Consider the following 18260-nt stretch of genomic DNA (forward strand, 5'->3'; position numbering starts at 1 on the left):
CACTGTCCCTGCCACCTCCCACATTGCCAACTATATACATATATTCATGAGGTGCTTAGTACATGGTCAGCCACCTAAAGACTGACTGGCTATGGCTATGCTGCTGCCATGAGCCCACAGCCAGGTTCCAAATTAGTAAGGCTTTGTTATCAAGAGACTGCCACTGGTATCTAGTGTGGCAGCTGGAATCAGGACTCACTGGGACTCTGTGGTCACAGGGCACCCGTGGATGCGTGGAGCAGTGTAACTGTATTTTCACAGCCTCTGACTGGTCTGTGGCTCTGCTTGTAGACTAACCTCTGGTGACTGTGAGTCTGAAATGGTGTCTATGCCAATGGCCCTCCTGGGACCGCTGGAGCCCTGTTTAATACCCAGACACTTTCAGAGCCCCTATGGCCACAGTCCGGAGTCAGGAAGAAGACAGAACTGTTAAGAGCCTTTCCCTGCCTAGTGTGTTCAGTAAACAACTGTGAACTGGGTAGGAGGGTTACCACAGGCTTGGGTGATGCCTACACTGTAGTGCCCTGGGCCAAGGGAAGACCTACCTATCTGAGGGGTGACATAGGGACAAGACCACCTCCACCACCTCCTGAATATGCTGGGTCCCCAGAGTCATGGTGACCTTACTTATGGTCTGCTGAACACTCTGAGAGCTGATGTTTGGCAGTTCCTGGAACAGGCCTTGCAAGATCTCAGCCACCTGCAGGGCAGAACACAGATTCAGACAAGGCAAGGCCCTCTGAGTTCCTGAGAGGACTTGGCTTTATGGCTCATCTCCCAGGCTGCATCTCTTTCTTAAGGGAGGTAGGGTGAACAAGCCAAGAGGAGCGCTGCTGTTAACCAGTAAGAGCACCCAAGTGGAGGGGGCCTGGCAGTCCCCAAGGGTGAATCTTCAGTTTAGTTGGCCAAGCCGAACTGGAGGAGAGTTAAATGTGCCCTCTCCCACAGGCCATCTATGAGGCAGCAGAAGGGGGGCCAGGAATCTTCTGGACAAAGGTAACTGGCCAGGAGTACATTGGAATCCCACTCATAGGCTGCTAGGCTGATTGCGCATTGTCTCTGTGACTACGTGTGGATGAATGTAAATGGCACATGCTCACATGGGCAGGTACACATAGTCTGAAAGGAGCCACGTCCACCCTGCCTCACCTGTTCCTGCTGTAAACCGGGTTCCTCACAGATCATCAGTAGGAGCTGGGCAGCAAGGTCGCAGCGGAGGTAGTTCCAGCTGCCCAGACTGTGCACCAGGGTAAGAATCAGCTGTGTGTGCTGTGCCACTGTCAAGTTCTTGAAGGTCTGTGTAGAGCCAAGGTCAGGAGTGGGGGTGCATGGAATCTCTGGCCAGCACTGGCTCAGGTCAGGCAGCGAGCTAGGCTCTTACGAGAGAGGGAATGAAGGTTGTGTGTCCAGTCATGTAAGTGTTATGAACACAGGCTTGCAGAGTCCCAAAGTGTCCATTCAGCCCCTGCCCCAGGCTGCTATGACCTGTAGTTCCCCCAAATTGGGGCCAAGGCTGGGTGACTGTAAGAGTTGCAGCCATAAGTACCCAGCTGCCTCTTCTCTGAAGACTTTCCCTAAGGTAGGAAACAGTCTTGCAAAGAGTCACTGCACCAAGGTCCTGCTGGGTCAGAACAACACTAACTCCCGCCCAACTCTAGCCCCAATCTATTTTTTAAAATCTTTTTTTAAAAGATTTATTTATCACATATGTAATGTTCTGCTTGTATGTCTGCCTGCAGGCCAGAGGAGGGGGCCAGATCTCATGACAGATGGTGTGAGTCACCATGTGGCTGCTGGAAATCAAATTCAGGACCTTTGGAAGAAGAGCCAGTGCCCTTAACCACTGAGCCATCTCTCCAGCCCCTCTAATCCCTACCTTATTTTCTTCTCCTACTTCCCCTGAATGGTGGGACCTGAATTGCCATCCACTGTCTTTTAGGAGGGGCCACTAGGACAATAGACTTTGCCTAATCCATGGCCCAGGAGATATGAGATGCTTCTGACCCAGCCTGCCTCAGAAGCTGGACCCTCACTTGGAAGGTAAGAAAACAGAGGCTCGGGAAGATGGGATGACCTACCCAGGGCCTCCTAACTAGTCCTGGAGCTTGAAAACAAACCCTGCCTCCTCTTCCCCATCTGATGTAACAGGCAGGCCAAGCTTAAGAAGAACACAGCAAGGGTCAGAGGGAGAAGTGTCCCTCAAGCTTACCTAGGATGAAGGGGTAGTGCTAACAACAGAGTGTCCCCCGAAGAGCAAGATTGCTGGCTGCCCTTGACCCCAGAGGGAGGTACACAAGTGAGAACCTCTGGCCCGTGGGTTCAAAGGCCCTATCCGAGCTGAGGCTGGAAGATGAGGTACAAAGACGGACAGTTTTCCTAGAAAGAGCAGAAGTCCATCCCATTCTGGTTCTGCCCAACCTGCATGCTTGGCTGCTCAGGTCCCTGGGACCCTTTGGCCCCATCTGTTCAGGACAGGAATGGAGAGGCCCAGGCCCAGTCTGACAACCTCACCTTCACCACGTGGTAGAGCTTCACCTCCCACTCTCTAGACTCGCTGATTTCAAATTGCTTCATCTTGCTCCACTGTGCGAATTCCACCAACTTCCCTGTGTATGGTTGGGTTCGGGAGGGCTGCTGGGCCTGGAGGCAGCCTCTTTTCTCCTTCCCCACTTTCCCAGCTCACAATGAGGCCAAAGGAAAGCCTACCCAGAGCCCCTCAGAGTCTCCCCTTCCCCAACCCTGCTCAGCTCACCTTTCTGCTGGAACACGAGCTGCATGAGGAGGAAGACACAGCGGTAGGAATGCTGTTGTGTGATCTCGTCTTTATCCCGCCACAGCAGAGTCAGGAGACCTAGCTGGTGGCCCAGCGTGGACGGCACGGCCTCTTTCTGGGGAGAGTGGGGCAGTGAGCAAAGCCAGGCCTAGCTTCCTTATGTCACTTTGTCCTTCCTTTTCTGCTCTCAGCATCTGTGGGAGATGCACTGGCTGGGCTTTGAGAGAGACTCCTGTCCCACCCATGAGAACCTCTCTGACCTGTCTGCTCACTGGAAAACGAAATTTCTGTTTTTTAACAATAAGAAGCTGGGCATGCCTATTACTTCCTTCAAGCATGTTTGTACAGGTGTGCCTGTTGATAGGAATATGTGACTGCATGCTTGTATGCATGCGTGTATGTATGCGTGTAGGCATGCCAGTGGGTGTTCATATGTAACTGCATGATGGTATGGTCATGTATGTGTGCCTGTGTGTACATGCATGCATAACTCTTTAAATGTGTGTATGCCTATGTGTGCAGACATGCTTGTGCGTTTATGTGTGCATGTGTGTGTCCATGTATACCCACATAGGCTGGTATGTGTGCATCGTTTGTCTCTCTTGGATGTTTTAGGAGTTTCCTGTCTTTCCCTGGTCTTCAATAATTTGGACCGTGGTGTGTTCCCGTGTGTTTTCCTTTGTGCCTGTCCTGCTTGGGATTCCTTAGTATTCTTATCTGAAGGTACATATTTTTTTCAGCCAATTTGAGCAGTTTCCAGGGTGGTGGTGCCACCCACTCTGCCCTGATCGTCTCACTTCTCCTGGGATTCTACTTCCACTCCACAATTGTTCTAACCCACCGGGCTTCCCTCTTTTCCCTTTGGTCTCGGCAGGTTCCTTTGTCCTGGTTCCGATTCTTATTTCTTCTGTGGTGGCTGAGCTGCTGGTTAATGGACCCAGTGCCTTTTCATTTCAGATCTGTTTTGCTTGCAGTTCTAAATGTTCTTCCAACTCTTTCTTGTGGTTACCACATATCTTTTAGCATTATATTTTCCCCTTTAGCAGTCGTTCCTCTAAAGTCCTGAACACAGGTGCACACTGTGTCTCATTTCCTCAGTTCCTTTTACCAGATGCAAAGCAGTACAGAGAGGAATGGCAGACGCCTCCTGAAATCCTCACAGAGATGACAGGGAGGGTGTTCGCAGGCTCCTCTGAATTTCTGGCCTCTGAGATCTGGAGGGTCACATGGTTGGAGTCTCCTGTGCCCAAGTAGGTTGGACCTGAACAAAAGCCACCCCCAAGCTGAGCCGTTCTCCAGTGGGTCTGTGGGGTTGGAAAGTGACCTGATGAGGAATGAAGGATGGGGACAGGGGCTTGGGGTGGGGACAGCCCTGATCTGCAGAGGCTCTTTCTTCCTGTGTGGGCGACACTGCTGCCCTCTCAGAGTGCAGCAGCCGGGAGCACCCTGCTCATTCTCTGTCGGCTTAGGACATTTTGCATCATTCATGAATCTGTCGCTCTGTGAAGCCCATGGCGGATGCTGTTTCTGAAGTCTCCAGGATGAGCCTCTTAGCTCCCTGCCAGATCCCGACACCCAGACCAGCATGGTGGCCGGAGTGTGTGGTGGCCATCACACACCTGGCCAGCCCACCCTACCTGGAAGGACATATCCCGTTGCAGACTCAGCAGCCACTTCATTTGGTAACAGGTGTCACCTCACTGCCCCTCCAGCCCCAGCCTGGATCCCCAAAGCCAGCTTTGCAAGGCCCAACGCACACAGTTTCCCATGAAGCCCTTGCCCATGTTAAACCTTGGTTGCATCTAACTGCTCTGTGAGGACCTTCACGGCCCTTTCATTTCAGCATTGTAGCATTAGCATTGATTCTACTTCAAACATAGGGAAGAACAGCTCAGAAGTCCTGCGTCCTCTAGCCACTGCCTCCCCTTAGCTACACTGTTCTGCTCAGTCCCTTCCGGTCTCCTCCCTTCTTCTGACAGGAAACACTGGCATTTGACCTCAAACACTCCATTGTGTGTTTCATTAGGAGGACAAATGTGACAAATGCACAGTGTGACAGCCACAACCACCAAAATCCTATCCAACGTCAGTGTCATTGTCTCCTCCATATCCAGACTTCACCAGTTGTCCCAGTACAGTCATACTTAACACATGACACTCCTCATCCACACGACACTCCTCGTCCACATGACACTCTCTACACAGAACACTCCTCCCATATCTATAAATACATAGAGCACTCCTCGCAGAGAGAGCACTCCTCACAGAGAGAGCTTTCCTCACAGAGAGAGCTCTCCTCACACACACAGACACACACACCCACAGCTCTCCTCACACACACAGACACACACACACCCACAGCTCTCCTCACACACACAGACACACAGACACACACAGCTCTCCTCACAGACACACACACACAGCTCTCCTCACACACACAGACACACACACAGACACACACACAGCTCTCCTCACACATCCAACACTCCTCACATTCAACAATCTTCACACACACATTTTTCGCATACATAACCCTACTCACACACACACACCACTCACACATCTAACATACAATCACACTAATATGTGCACACCTCTCATGCATACACCCCAAGACACATACCTTACATGCACACCACACAGAGCTCGAGGAATGCCGAAATAGATACATATCTAAATCCACGCGGATTCAGAGAATCAAGTGTCCAGCACTCCCGCTCTAGAACAGGGCCACCTGCTGTTACTCTACAATGGAGGTCCTCATCCCTTCACGGGAGACCCCCAGCTCCCAGGACCTCCATACCTTCTGGCATTTGTAAATTTCTGAAAAAAATTTCAGGATATTCTGTGCAGTAGCACAGAATAAAATTTCAAACCAATATTACTGCAAAAACCAAACTACAGAACTCTTACCAGTTTTATGGTCATTTTTATTTACAATTACAGTTACAGAGAGGTCACAAACATTAAGTACAAAATGCGATAGCTTCGGAAATTTCAATAGATTGTTGTATCTGCATCCTCTTTCGGCTGCTGTGCCTGAGGCTGGGTGACTGAGAAAGAAGTTTATTTAGCTTGCAGTTTTGGATGCCAGGAAGTCCAGCATCAGGCAGTGGCTTCTGGTCAGGGCCTCTCACTGCTTCGCTGTGTGGATGACACACAGCAGGTGTGCGTGAATGACAAAGGAGACATCCAGTTTCTCAAGCTCTGACTGATTCCGGAGAGAATCCAGTATCAAGATAAAAACATAATTCCCTCCGGCAGGCCTCACGTGCCAACATCTCTGTTGATTTCCACATCCCAACACACCACCCAGCACCCTCCCTAGTCCCTGTGCATCTGTGAGAAACTTCTCATCATGTTTCCTGGAGAAGCCTCACAGCCGGTCCTGCCTGCCAATCCTCACTCTTCTCATGGGTCCTCTTCTCTGCTGAATCCTGGTGGCCCACCCCTGTGGTCAATATCGCCACACATTGCTTGCCTATTCTTATTGCTGGGCATCTGCAGGACTTCCAGCTTGACTCCAGTATGAACAAAAGCATATAAGTATTCTTGCATAAATCTTTTCATATATAAATGTTCACTCCTCTTGGGTAAATTCCTAGGATCAGACCTGTGTGCTTAGGGGATAAGTATGTGTTTAACTTTCAAAGAAACTGCCGGAAGTTCTGCCAGGCAGTTTTAACATCCTACGCTCCCACGGGCTCTGTGAGACATTTCCGGGGCTCCACACCTTGGCCAACACTTGCTGTTCCCAGCCTTTAATTTTGCGCTTCCAGTGGTGGGTGGTGGCACCTCCCCGTGGCTTATTTGCATGTCCTTTATGACCAGTTATGTGAGGACACACTTGTTCTCATGGCTTCTGCAATGTCTCTCCTGTTGCCCATTTCAAGGGCCGGTTGCCTTTTCACTGAGTTACAGCTGTCACATTTTCCGGACCCATTTCTTGTCCATCTGTGTCCTGTGTCAGGGTGCACAAAAGTGCCTCATTTTGATGAGGTCCGTTTGTCAATTTTTGTTTTTCAGGTGGGGTCTCCTATGGCCCAGGCTGGCCTCAAGCTCATTAGAGTCAGAGTATGTGGCCAAGGATGACCTTGAAGCTCTGATCTTCCTGCCTCCACCTCCCAAATTCTGGGATTACAGCATGCACCGTCACACCTGTTTGATGTAGTGCTGGGGATCCAACCTAGGACTTGGTGCACACTAGGCAAGTGGTCTACATACAGACCCAGCCCATGGGATCCATGTTGTATTTGTAGCTACTGCCTTCTGAATGCTGGCCAGGCCATCTGCCTGCCCTTCCTTTAGGAAGAGGGTCTGTCTTCTTCTAGAGACCAGGAAGTTCTCAGCTTGTATTTCCCCCCTCCCTTCCTCTTCCTCTCCCCTCTCCTTCCTGACAGGGTCTCACAATGTAGCTTATGCCGACCCCAGACAATCCTCCTACTTCTTTTCTGAGGGTTAGGGTGATCACACCTGGCCTGTGGGAAGCCTGCTTACATTGTTCCTGAGCTGTGGGGTGGTGGCCCAGGCTCACTACCTAAGGAATTTGGTTTCTCTCAGTCCTTCCCATCCAAGCCTGATGCCTCCATGTGAAGTAGCTGGAGCTCGAGAACACAGAAATGGGGTGACTCTCTTTCTCTCAGCTGCTCCATTCCCAGCCCTCAGATCAGCTGATTCTAGGCTTGTCTGAGGCATGGGTCCTCCACACTGCAGCTTCCCTGTCCAGATCCAGGCTATTCCCCTCCCCCTCCCTACTCCTTCAGTCTCTGCCCTCTCTTGGTTGTAGTCTTGGCTTGGGGATTTCCTCGGGCAAACCTGCTAAACTGTACCACATCGCCCAGCCTGAGGGCTCAGAGAGTGCCTATGGCAAGACTCCACCTGGATGCTAATCTCCATTCCCACCATCAGGAGCTCCCCAAGACTTTGGAGTGTAGGGAACTCACGGCGAGCTTCAAAGAGTCTACCACATACTGCAGAAGCAGGAGGATGGACTGGACAGCCCGGCTGCGCTCATGGCTCTTGTCAGATATCAACCAGTACTCTGTGTGCTGGGAAGAATAGGGGAGCGCGTGAGAACCTGCACCACCGAGCCCATCACATCCAGCTCAACATCAGCCCAGAGTTGGGCCACTGAGAAGGGCGACAGCCACCCAGCCAGGCCATTAGCCTCATTGCCTGTCCATCAATCTACTTCTTCATTCCTGGGGTGCCTTATAGGTTTGGACCATCTGAGACATATGGAAAACCCAAGCGACAGTCTTATTCTTACACAGCCAGGACAATTGTTCTAAGACTAACCCAACAATCCGATGGTAGACACCAGCAGGGCATCCTTCAACTCAGCTCAACTCCAATGCTGTCAAGGTTAAGGGCTCTGTCCTCGAGAGTTTTCTGATTCTGGAGCCCCAACTGTGGCTCATGTTTCAGTCCAGCCCACTGTAGATTATGTTCACCCACTTTTCATTCTATAAAAAGCACCCAAAGCAGACTACTTTACAAAGAGGTCTACAGTGGTGCATGACTCTGGAGGTCTAGAAAGCTGATGGTCTTCTTGGTGACAGTCCTAGGGTGGTGAGGGGCACCACATTGTAGAGACAGGAAACACATATATGCCCATTTCTTCCAATTTCCCTCCACTTCTCATAAAGCCTGTCACAGGGTTGGGGATAAGGCTCAGTGTAGAACACTTATCTAAGCCTGTCACAGGGTTGGGGGTAAGGCTCAGTGTAGAACACTTATCTAGAATGTTGAATGTCTGTGTATAAATAAGGGCCTGGGTTCAATCTTTACCTAGTTATTACATGTGTGGGCATGAATGTGCACACACACACATCCACCTCCACACTCTCTCTAGCAGCTCAGGCTGGAGCTAGGGCTGGGGCTGGAATCCCTACTTTGCTGGTTTACAGGCCTCACCTCAAGGAGGAAGCAGACCTCATCCATGCTCGGGTTCTCAGAGATGAAGTTCTGGAGGAGCAGGTCCAGGGCACGCATTGTCTTCTTGTACAGCACCTGGCAAGGGCAAGGGACAGGGACAGCTGGCATCACATAGCCAGGTCACCTCATGGTCTCCCCAGCTCCTCCATGAGGGCTGCAAGGTATCTGCTTCCTTGGGCCCAACTCTGGCATGTGAGGCCGATCATGCCATTGGCAGCAGCTGGGATAGTGCATTCTGCCTCCAGACTTTCCCTAGAGGAGCTGTGGTGTGAGAAAACAGGTTCCTCTAGCTGCTCAAGTATGTCTTTTCCAGCTCTGCCCACCCCTCTCCTGCAGCCACTGAGGTAGTCTGCCGCTCTGACGTCTTTCCTGCTGACCTGCTGTTTCCCCAAAGAAGGACTTTTGGGTAATGTCTCAGCCACTGACAACTTAGCAGTTACAAATTAAACACTTGTTTGTTTGTTGGTTGGTTGGTTGTTTTTTCAAAATGGGGTTTTTCTGTGTAGCCCTGGAACTTGATTTATAGACCAGGCTGGCCTCAGACTCGAGATCTGCCTGCCTCTGCCTCCTGAGTGCTGGGATTAAGGAAGTGAGACATCGCTACCTGACTTTTTTCCCCACATATTTATAAAGACTAAAGGAGAGAGGAAATGGTTCTAGATGAAAAGAATCTTGAGATGATAATCTCGTCTCCAAGTGAAGGATGGTTTCAAATGGAAATAAGACCAGAAAGTGTAAATGCAAACACACCAGAAGACCCAAGCAAGGAGTCAAGAATTCCTCCCAGTTCACACCATCCACTGAGAGAGCTTCTGACGCAGAGGTGATACTCTTATGTGGAGATATTTCAAATAAGACTGCTAAAATGGCAATGAACACTTAAGGCTGAGCTGACCTGAGGATGGCCTTCCTCCTTTCCCAAATACAAACTTACACTTATCTAGGAATCTCAGAAGCAAGAAAAGAGACTCCATTTCCAGTGAAGGATACAGTTTGGTCACCTTGTGTGGCCCTAGCAACCTATGATCTCACCCTAACAGGCTGCTGTCCTAACCACTTCAGGAAGCACCTTAGAATCTTATTTACTAAAAGGAGGGCATGGAGGAAGGGCTCTTAGCAACCCTGTGGGTGGAGCTTGTGTGTCCAGGGCTAAGATATTTAATCCTGACTTCTTCACACGTGGGTGTGTCTTATCCTTTCTTTGGGTGCCTCTACTTCTATCAACCCCATGCTGAGTCTATGTTAAACTGCCTTCCCAATAAAATCCAACTCTGCTCCAAACTGGACCATCCTAAAATTCTTTTCCGCACAAAGCCTTGAATCTTGGCTTTCCCTGAGTACATGTCCCTGCAAGGAATTCTTCAGGTCTCTGAGGGCAGCAGCATAGAGCTGGGTCTCTCCCAGGCCCCACTTCCACTGATGAGCCCCAGCATCACTTACTGTGTTGTGGTACCCAAACACTCAACAGGAGCAACTTCAAGGTTTGTGTTGGCTCACAGCTCAGCCCATACAGTGCATCACAGTGGCAAGGCATCTTGGGAAAGCATGGTGACCATGCCTGCTTGGGCTATGGTGGCAGGAGCTTGCTGCACACTTCTCGTATGACTCAGAGCAAAGAGAACACTCAGGCTCGAAGCAGGGCCAGGCTCACCACAGTGACCCACTTTCTCCATCTAGGCCCCAGACTCCAATATCACCAGCTGGAGAATAAGTATTCAGACACATGGGTTTGTGGGGGACGTCTGACATTCAAACCTTGTTCTTGCAGCCTCCAGAGCTGTGGGTAGCAGCATACTGTTCTTCACAGCTATGGTACTTCTTTTCAACTGCCCCCACAAGATACAACGCTGAACCCTCAAAATGCAGAACTTCCAGCAGAAAACTTAAGCAATCTTTGTGGTCCCTGGTCAAGCAAACTCCCTAGACATCCTACCCATAGCACAAGCCAAAAACAAAACAAAACAAAACAGCTGGGTGGTGGTGGTGCACACCTTTAATCCCAGCACTCGGGAGACAGAGGCAAGCGGATCTCTGTGAGTTCGAGGTCACCCTGGACTACAAGAGATAGTTCCAAGACATACTCCAAATCTACAGAGAAACCCTGTCTCAAAAAACCAAAAAATAAATAAAAAAAAAAAACAGTAGGAATTTTCTAAGCAGTAACAACTGTCTTCAGAAGTCAACAACAAAGATTTTGAGAAAGTCCCAACCGAGAGAACAGATTTTCAAATGCAGACTATAAATTCACATCCCAAGTATAAGAGGAGCTTTAACACTGCCTAGTAAGGCTGGCAAGATGGCTCAGGGGCATAGAGGCCCTTGCCATGCCCTTGCTGTCAAACCTGGGCATTTGAGTTAGATTCCTAGGACCCACGTGGTGGAAAGAGAGAAACAATTTCCACAAGTTCCCCTCTGATCTCCACATGTGCACCACAGCACACAGACAGACACACACAGGCTCACATGCACACACATACAGACACACATAGACACATATATACACTTACTCACATATACACACACAGGTTCACATACACACACATAGACATATACATACATGTACTCACATAGACACACATACACACACAGGCTCACGCAGACACACACACAGAAACATACACAGAGACACAGACAGACATATAGACAGAAACACACACACACAGACACATATAGGCTCACACAGGCACACACACATAGAGAGACACACACTGAAACACAGACATAGACAGACACATACACAAATAAAAAGTAGTTTTAAAAACCTACATAGTGGCCCATTTCAAAGGTAGCTGTGAGAGCTGAACAGATGTTTCACCAAAGTTAAGCACATGCCAAATTCCTCATCCCGGTGACCTCATGAAGGTGACAATGGATCAAAACTATGGCCAACTGCGGGAAGTCAGTTGGTGCAGTGGCAGATGGTCCCAGTTGAACCCCACACAGGAATGGCTGCTGCCTCCCTTGTGACCACGTGGAGGTCAGTTTCCCTTGGGACTCATCTGTCTTCCCCAGCTCCCTGGGCTCTCCTGGCATGGTTCTGACCATCCACAAGGCAGTGCCTCATATGTGCCCTGGGAGCCTAGCGCAGACCACAGGTCAGCTCCCTGTGCCTGCCTGGCCTTGCTGGCTAACCTGGATCCAGGGCCAGGAAACAAAGCGTGGAAGGCTTTGTTTCTTGCCTTGCTCTTTCTGCTGAACAGAACGTAGCTACCCTCAGAGCCATGCCAGCCAGATGACCTCTTCCCGGAGCAGGCAACCCCAGCAACACTGTATCCTCCCTTCACTTCTGGTGGATGGAACTGGCCTTTCCTGCTTTGGATATGGCCTTGGTACTCACTTAGGTCCTGGAATGGGGCAGGACCTAGTTGTGTGCTGAGTGCCAGCATGAGTGATCAGAGGCATGTGAGTGACAGCCAGCCTTGTCCCCGCCTCAACTCCCCTGGAGCCTGGGTCTGCGGCAAGATAGCCTGAGATAGCTGGGTAGCCGCACAGCCAAGGGCCAGGATGTGTCCAGCGCTTTGAGGCATCTGTCAGCTTCCTCGAAGTCAATGAGTACAAGGTACAGGAAGGCTCGCTTCAGAGAATGCCGCCAGAGCAGCACTGAGACCAGGGTCTCGTTTGCGCAGAAAACCTTCAAGGTCCCGGCCATTCTAAGGTTGAAGTGAGCCTGTGCTCTAGGCAAGATGGTTCTAAGCCCAGACAGAGCTCCTCTTTCTGCCAATTACCAGACAAAACTAACCCCTGGCCTAACACCAGGAACCCACACCCCTGGGAGAGAGACACGCCAATCCTAGAGCATCACCATGACATCTGGAGCTTGTTTCGATGAAGGCGAATCACTCTGTAGGTGCTCAGTAGCGGGAAGCCTGTACACACTGTGCAGGCAAGTCTGCAGGATCTGGGACTTGAGCAGGGGTTTGAGTCCGGGTCGCAGGTTACTGCAAGAAAACAAAGTGTTGGGTTGGGGTGTGAGACTGGCCCAAGGGACTCCCAGCAGGGGCATACCAGCACAACTAGAATATGAAAGTAGACAATGTCTTGGCTCAGTGGAATAAGAAAGGTCAACACAATAGGGGCTATGGTGAGCTGTTCTAACTCACTGGCTTGGGGGAAATCTAGACATTTTCAGGGTCAGAGTCAAAGCTATGGATATGTCAGGTCAGATCATAGAGTAAGATCCGGGTCCAAGGGTGAAAAGCTAGGCTTCATGTATGACCTGGGCTAGGGCCCAGTCTGTGCTCAGGACTGTGGTTCAGTGTGTGGCTGTGGGCAGGGTTTAGATTTTGCCAGTATTAGCAATCTATCCTGGTCATGAAAGAAAGCAAACTTAGAACAGGCAGAGAGCCTTTTAGGCAGAACAGGAAGAGCCTCAACACAGCCAATATTCTGGTGGTGCCTTGGGCCCCAGCCCCACACGTTCTGATGCCACCAGACTCAGGACCTTGCCTGTCTTCCAGTGCCCTAGGAGAGCTACCTTAGGCCTATGACAACCAGGATGACCTTCTGCCTGAAGAAGGTGGTCAGGAAGTTGGGCTCATCTTTGAGGATGTCCTGGAGGGCAGAGGAGGGGCAAGTGTGGCAGCAGCCTTTAGCTGGCCACCCTGGTCCTTAGGAGGACCCACGGTGACCCCAGGGTCTCTTACCAGGAGGCACTGGATGAGCTCTGGAATCTGCGTGAACTTGTACCTCTGGGAGCCATACTCTTCGCGAAGCGATCTAGTGAGCAGGATGGCCGCAGACAGGAAGCTTGACTTCAGAATCTCATCCTGTCCCCCCCAGATGGGCCAAAGGTCAGGTCAGGGGACACTTCCCTAAAATCCTGTCACATAACCCAAGCAGCCACCTTGACCAGGGGGACCAGCAGTGTGTGCGTCACACACACAACACACAAAGCACACTTCATGCACACAGAACACAGCAACCTTACTCACAAAGACAACCCCTCTGCCAGTCAAGGAAGCTAAGTACAGGGCTCCCTTCTCTCTAGGCCAGCCTCACTACCCTGGACAGACAGCCTTATCCCAGCCACCTGTACCAGAGCCCTGGACCCAGGAGTGCAGAGAGCAGACCCTGAGTGGGATCTGTTCCCAAGACCCTAGGGCTGTCCTGCGAGTACTCCCTCAGTGACTGGCAAGTTAACCCAGGTGGCTCTGTCCAGCCTGCCCTTCAATGGAGGGGTGGGGAGGGCCTCACGCAAGGACCACAGGAGAAGTAGTACACCATCCTCGAGGCGATGTTGTCCACCCAGGGCAGGATCTGCTCCTTGATATGTTTGGCTATCTGCCCATAGCACAGCAGGGAGGTGCTGCTGACCCATTTCCATCGAAGGTTGTTGTCTGACAGCTGTGGGTGAGTGAGAGCTAGGCTGAGGGGATCCAGGCTCTAAGCCCTCCCACCCCCCACCCCCCTCCTGCCAATGAGAAAGCTGTAGCCTCTATACTGACTTCGGGTAGAGGCCCCGAGTATGCCTCCTCCAAAGGACCGTGCCTAGAGTTGCCACTAGCCCTCCTGTCTAGGAAGCCCCACTAGCTGGTTCCCCAGGCAAGCTTTCTTCTTTGAGCTACTGGGGTTGGAATTGGCCAGGAAAGTAGAGCTGCTCAGTGTATCTACTGGGCCCAAGGCAAGCGACAACTTGAGGCCCAGACCTGGCATAGCTCTCAAAGTACTGGAGGTCCCCTGGCCCAAAATCCTTAGCTTAATTGTCTCCATGCTGAGGCCCTGAGGAAGGGTCTCCTATGAAGCATGGGCACAGAGCAGGTACTTCAACTATCCTGTGTCCCCGACACCAGCTCTAAGGGGTCAGGCAGGAACCCTGGTGTAGTGTCATCAATGGGCACATGGAGGTTGGCACCCTCTTGTCCACTGCTGCTGTGTTCAACATGCTGTAGCACTCAGGGCCTCCCTACCTGGCTGTCTGGGGACACAGCGGCTGAACGCAGGAACTTGGTGCGGCCCAGGTGCTCCAGCAGGGCCCATACCTCCTGCAAGTGTTTGGTGGAGGCCAGGCCCACAGCCAGCGCAATTCCCTGTGTACCAGAGGACCCTGTGAGGGAGCTGACAAGTGACAGGACAGGTCCTTGTCCAGCTCTCTGGGGCCTGTCCTTCTATCAAGGCTGCCTCCCGGGGGGCTGGACTGGTGGCAAGCTGGCAAAGTGTGCCACGCAGTGAGAGCCGTGCAAGGCCCTAGTGATGGTGAATGGGGCACGAGGGAGGCACAGGCAATAACCCGAGGACTCTGACCCACCTCTCGGTAGCTGGAGTGCTGGTGGGACAGCTCCAGGAGGCTGGCCAGGTGGCACTGAACCTGCTCCATGCTGGGGCACTCACGCAGGATCAGCCCATAGAGATGGAAGAGCAAGGCCTGGAGTAGGACAGGGTGGAGAGTCTGCTAATGCTGCTAAGAAATCCACCCATTTGAGCATGGCAGGGCTGTGTGGTCAGAACTACTCCTTCCCCAAGAGGGAGCCCTTTCTCCTCCTGCTGTGTGGGACAAAGCAGGGGAGGAACACCTTCCTGAAGCATTTCCAGGGGGCTAAAAGAGCCTAGAGCTTCTCATGGGGCACTGACCTTATCAGCAGTTTGCTTGGGGTCCAGGCTGAGAAATTCTAGGAGCTTCTGCATAGAGGAATCCCTGGGTGGCGTCTTCTGCTTTTCCCAGAGCTGTGGGCAGACTGTCACTCAGACCCTTCCCAACCACCAGGGCAAGACAGATTCTAGAGCCCACAAGACAGCTGTAGCCTTCCCAAGACCCTGAGTGGGGGGAGGGCAGCTTGCTTTCAGATGGGTGAGAGAAAAGGAAATGGGAAATCCCTCCAGGTATGAGAGTTTTAATCCTGAGTAAATCTGCCCATGACCACCTCTGCAGTAGTTCCCTGAGACCCTTAGGACAGAGGCTGATGTTTCTAGCAGACACAGACAGTCCCATGGGCATCTGGGCATGCTCCTTGCTGACTATGCCTCAATGTTGACCCCTGGGCCTTTGCCCATCCTGTTCTGACCAAATGCTTTTCCCTCTCCATGTTTAAGTTCCCAGTCATGACCAGCTGTGAGTGCTTAGGTTGCCTCCCTCTGTAAACAATGGCCATCCCTGGTAGAGGAGGAGACCCTGGGTGGACCCTGCCTTCCCACCAGTGTGTGGGAAGTAAAACATCCACTCTGACTCTCTGAAATCCTCCAGCACATTCCCATAGAATGTTAGGAGCTTCAGGGATGGCCAAGACCGTGGGAGTCCTAAGGTGGTTGATGAGTTCAATGTGATGGCTGGGGAAAGATCCTGGACGGTGCCTTCACTTCCTCCCAGGCCCCGTGAATCTCCCGCCCAGTGGGAAGCATCAGTCTCTCTGATCTTACCTGGCTGTGCTCCTCTAGGAAATGGCAGATGGTGTCCAGTGCCAGGCCCTGCTCTGTGACCATCATGTTCTTGATCTTACTGACTGCCACATTCTCCCAGGATGGGTGGAAATTCGAGTACTCTCCCAAGATCCCCAAATCCAAATAATCTGTGGAGATCCCAGAAGCAGGGGATCAGTACCAGCCCCACCCACCAGTCCCCCAACATCTAAGACCCAATAACGTTCCTGAGCTGGGTGAGGAGAGGGAATCTGGTAGAGAGCCCAGGCCCACCCAGCACCTGCCCTGCCAGGTTCCTGCTTGGCACACTGGAAAGACAGACCATGGAGGCACACTTGCCTCTACCAACACAGACACATCAAGGAGGCTTGGTGGCTAGCTCAGAGCAGAATCAGTGTTCAGCCAGTTGACTAGGGAACAGAGACCATACTGGGGTCAGGACTATGATCACAACTGCTGATCATTTGAAGCAATATATTGATGCGGCTCCTGCCTAGTCTCAGTATCACAACAGCTGGTATTCCTCTTATTTAAACCACAAGGCTATAGGTAAGCACCCATAGGCCACTAAGGGGTTTGTCATCTACAAGCCTAAGCAGAACTCCACAGAGCAGAAACTTCCACGGCGAGCAGGCACAGACTTCCTGGGGCCTGGCCATCCACCACACTGAGAAGAGCTGGAAAGGAGATGGCTGAATCTGTGGCAGGAGCCATGTGGACCCTAGGAAGCTTCTTCCTAGCCAGCCAGTCAGGGCTCCCACTGCCATAAACACATCCAAAGGAGCCACACTCACTATCAGTGGAGAGGAAAGGCGTTCCCAGGGACTGGACTTTGCTGTCTTCTCGTGAGACAGAGACAAGAATATGTGAAGGAAGACAGTGCATCCTACAGACATGTGGCTGGGGAGTGAGTCTTCTCTGAAAAACCAAGAGCAAATAGGAAGGCCTGTCTAGAGCCACATTGTTAGGGTTTCTATGTGTTTCCCCCAAAAGGCTCATGGGCTAAAGTCTTGGTCCACAGAGATGGCAAAGTCATGAGAGCTCTGACCCACTCACTGGCTTCATCTACCATTGATGTGGTCATAAGTTAAAAATGTTATTGGGGTTTGAGGCCAATATAGAGCACGTATGTCCCTGGGAAGCCCCTGGAGGGGGTCTTCTTTATCCCCTCCTGTTTCCCGGCCTCTGCCTCACACCATCTGGTGAGAAGCTCTGCCTATCTGGCCCTTTCCCCATGCTGTTAGGACGCAGAAGCAGCCCACTATGCACCAGATACTCTCAGACAGCCCCAAAGCATCTTTCCTTCTCGGCGTATACCAGGTATTCTGTCATTGCCATGAGAAACTAGCATACACACGTGTAGAGAGTCCCTTCCTCGCCATCAGGGAAACCCCAGAGGTTTTATGATGATTGTATGTAATTTCTCCATTGTCTAATGTTTTTACAACCATGCTATACAGACAAAGTTCTAAATGGCTGCAAAACCAGAAGTCCAACTGAGTCTCACACATGGGCTGCTTCACAGGGTTCTTGTCACTCAACCTTTGCAAACCATGCCTGATAGATCTGGTACCAGTATTGGTGTACAGGGTCCTCACATGAGCTTCAGCCTTGGCCCATAACAGTTCCCACGGAAAGGAGCCTGCTGTTGGTGTCTGAGGGCATCACTCACCAATCCTGAGCTGGTAGCCAAGACACTGCACAACCCTCTGAAAGCCATCGTTCATGTTTGCACACATTTGGTCATGCAGTAAAAGCTATCTACCTGCCAGGCACTGACCCCGAGTAAGCCCAGACGTTTCTTAGCAGTCTGGATGATCCAGGCTATCCCTCATGTTCTCAGAGCACCAAGGATGACACAAGAGAAGCTGTGAGGTCCCTGCTCAGCTGGGTGGCAATGGTACATAGTCTGCCCCACCTGACTTCTTGGATATAGGAATAGTGGTTACATTCCAGCTGTCCTTCCTGGGGGATGGTGATATAGGGATGAGTGGGCTCTGTCCAAGGTCCTGTCGGCTCAGTGCCCTACTCTAGGAAGTCAGAGTCTGAGTGAACCCCAATCCATACACTGTATAGATGTGAGCACCTTTTCTCGGTTCCCCGATCATCCCAAGGGCTCTTGGAAGCTCTCAGCAGTGTGCCCACTCTGTAAACCCCACTTGCTGTGCACCCACTCACTAAGCTCCAGCTCTTGCTCCTG

At 51.4% G+C, this 18260-nt stretch overlaps 1 protein-coding gene across 1 annotated transcript in view; it reads right to left on the reverse strand.

The window, feature by feature from the left end:
* Positions 1-17787, reverse strand: part of LOC142845240 (maestro heat-like repeat family member 5) — a 32830-nt gene extending 15043 nt beyond the window's left edge. The window contains exons 1-14 of the mRNA XM_075963980.1: positions 17733-17787; positions 16061-16209; positions 15278-15370; positions 14955-15071; positions 14617-14736; positions 13354-13476; positions 13185-13261; positions 12513-12648; positions 8690-8785; positions 7717-7821; positions 2753-2888; positions 2512-2606; positions 1150-1296; positions 546-700 (exon numbers count right to left, since the gene is read on the reverse strand). Coding sequence (XP_075820095.1) covers positions 546-700; positions 1150-1296; positions 2512-2606; positions 2753-2888; positions 7717-7821; positions 8690-8785; positions 12513-12648; positions 13185-13261; positions 13354-13476; positions 14617-14736; positions 14955-15071; positions 15278-15370; positions 16061-16209; positions 17733-17787 — 1604 coding nt within the window. The remainder of the gene's footprint in view (positions 1-545; positions 701-1149; positions 1297-2511; positions 2607-2752; positions 2889-7716; positions 7822-8689; positions 8786-12512; positions 12649-13184; positions 13262-13353; positions 13477-14616; positions 14737-14954; positions 15072-15277; positions 15371-16060; positions 16210-17732) is intronic.
* Between the last annotated feature and the right edge of the window lie 473 nt (positions 17788-18260).

Source organism: Microtus pennsylvanicus, chromosome 2 (assembly GCF_037038515.1).
Source record: "Microtus pennsylvanicus isolate mMicPen1 chromosome 2, mMicPen1.hap1, whole genome shotgun sequence".
Classification (NCBI taxonomy): domain Eukaryota; kingdom Metazoa; phylum Chordata; class Mammalia; order Rodentia; family Cricetidae; genus Microtus; species Microtus pennsylvanicus.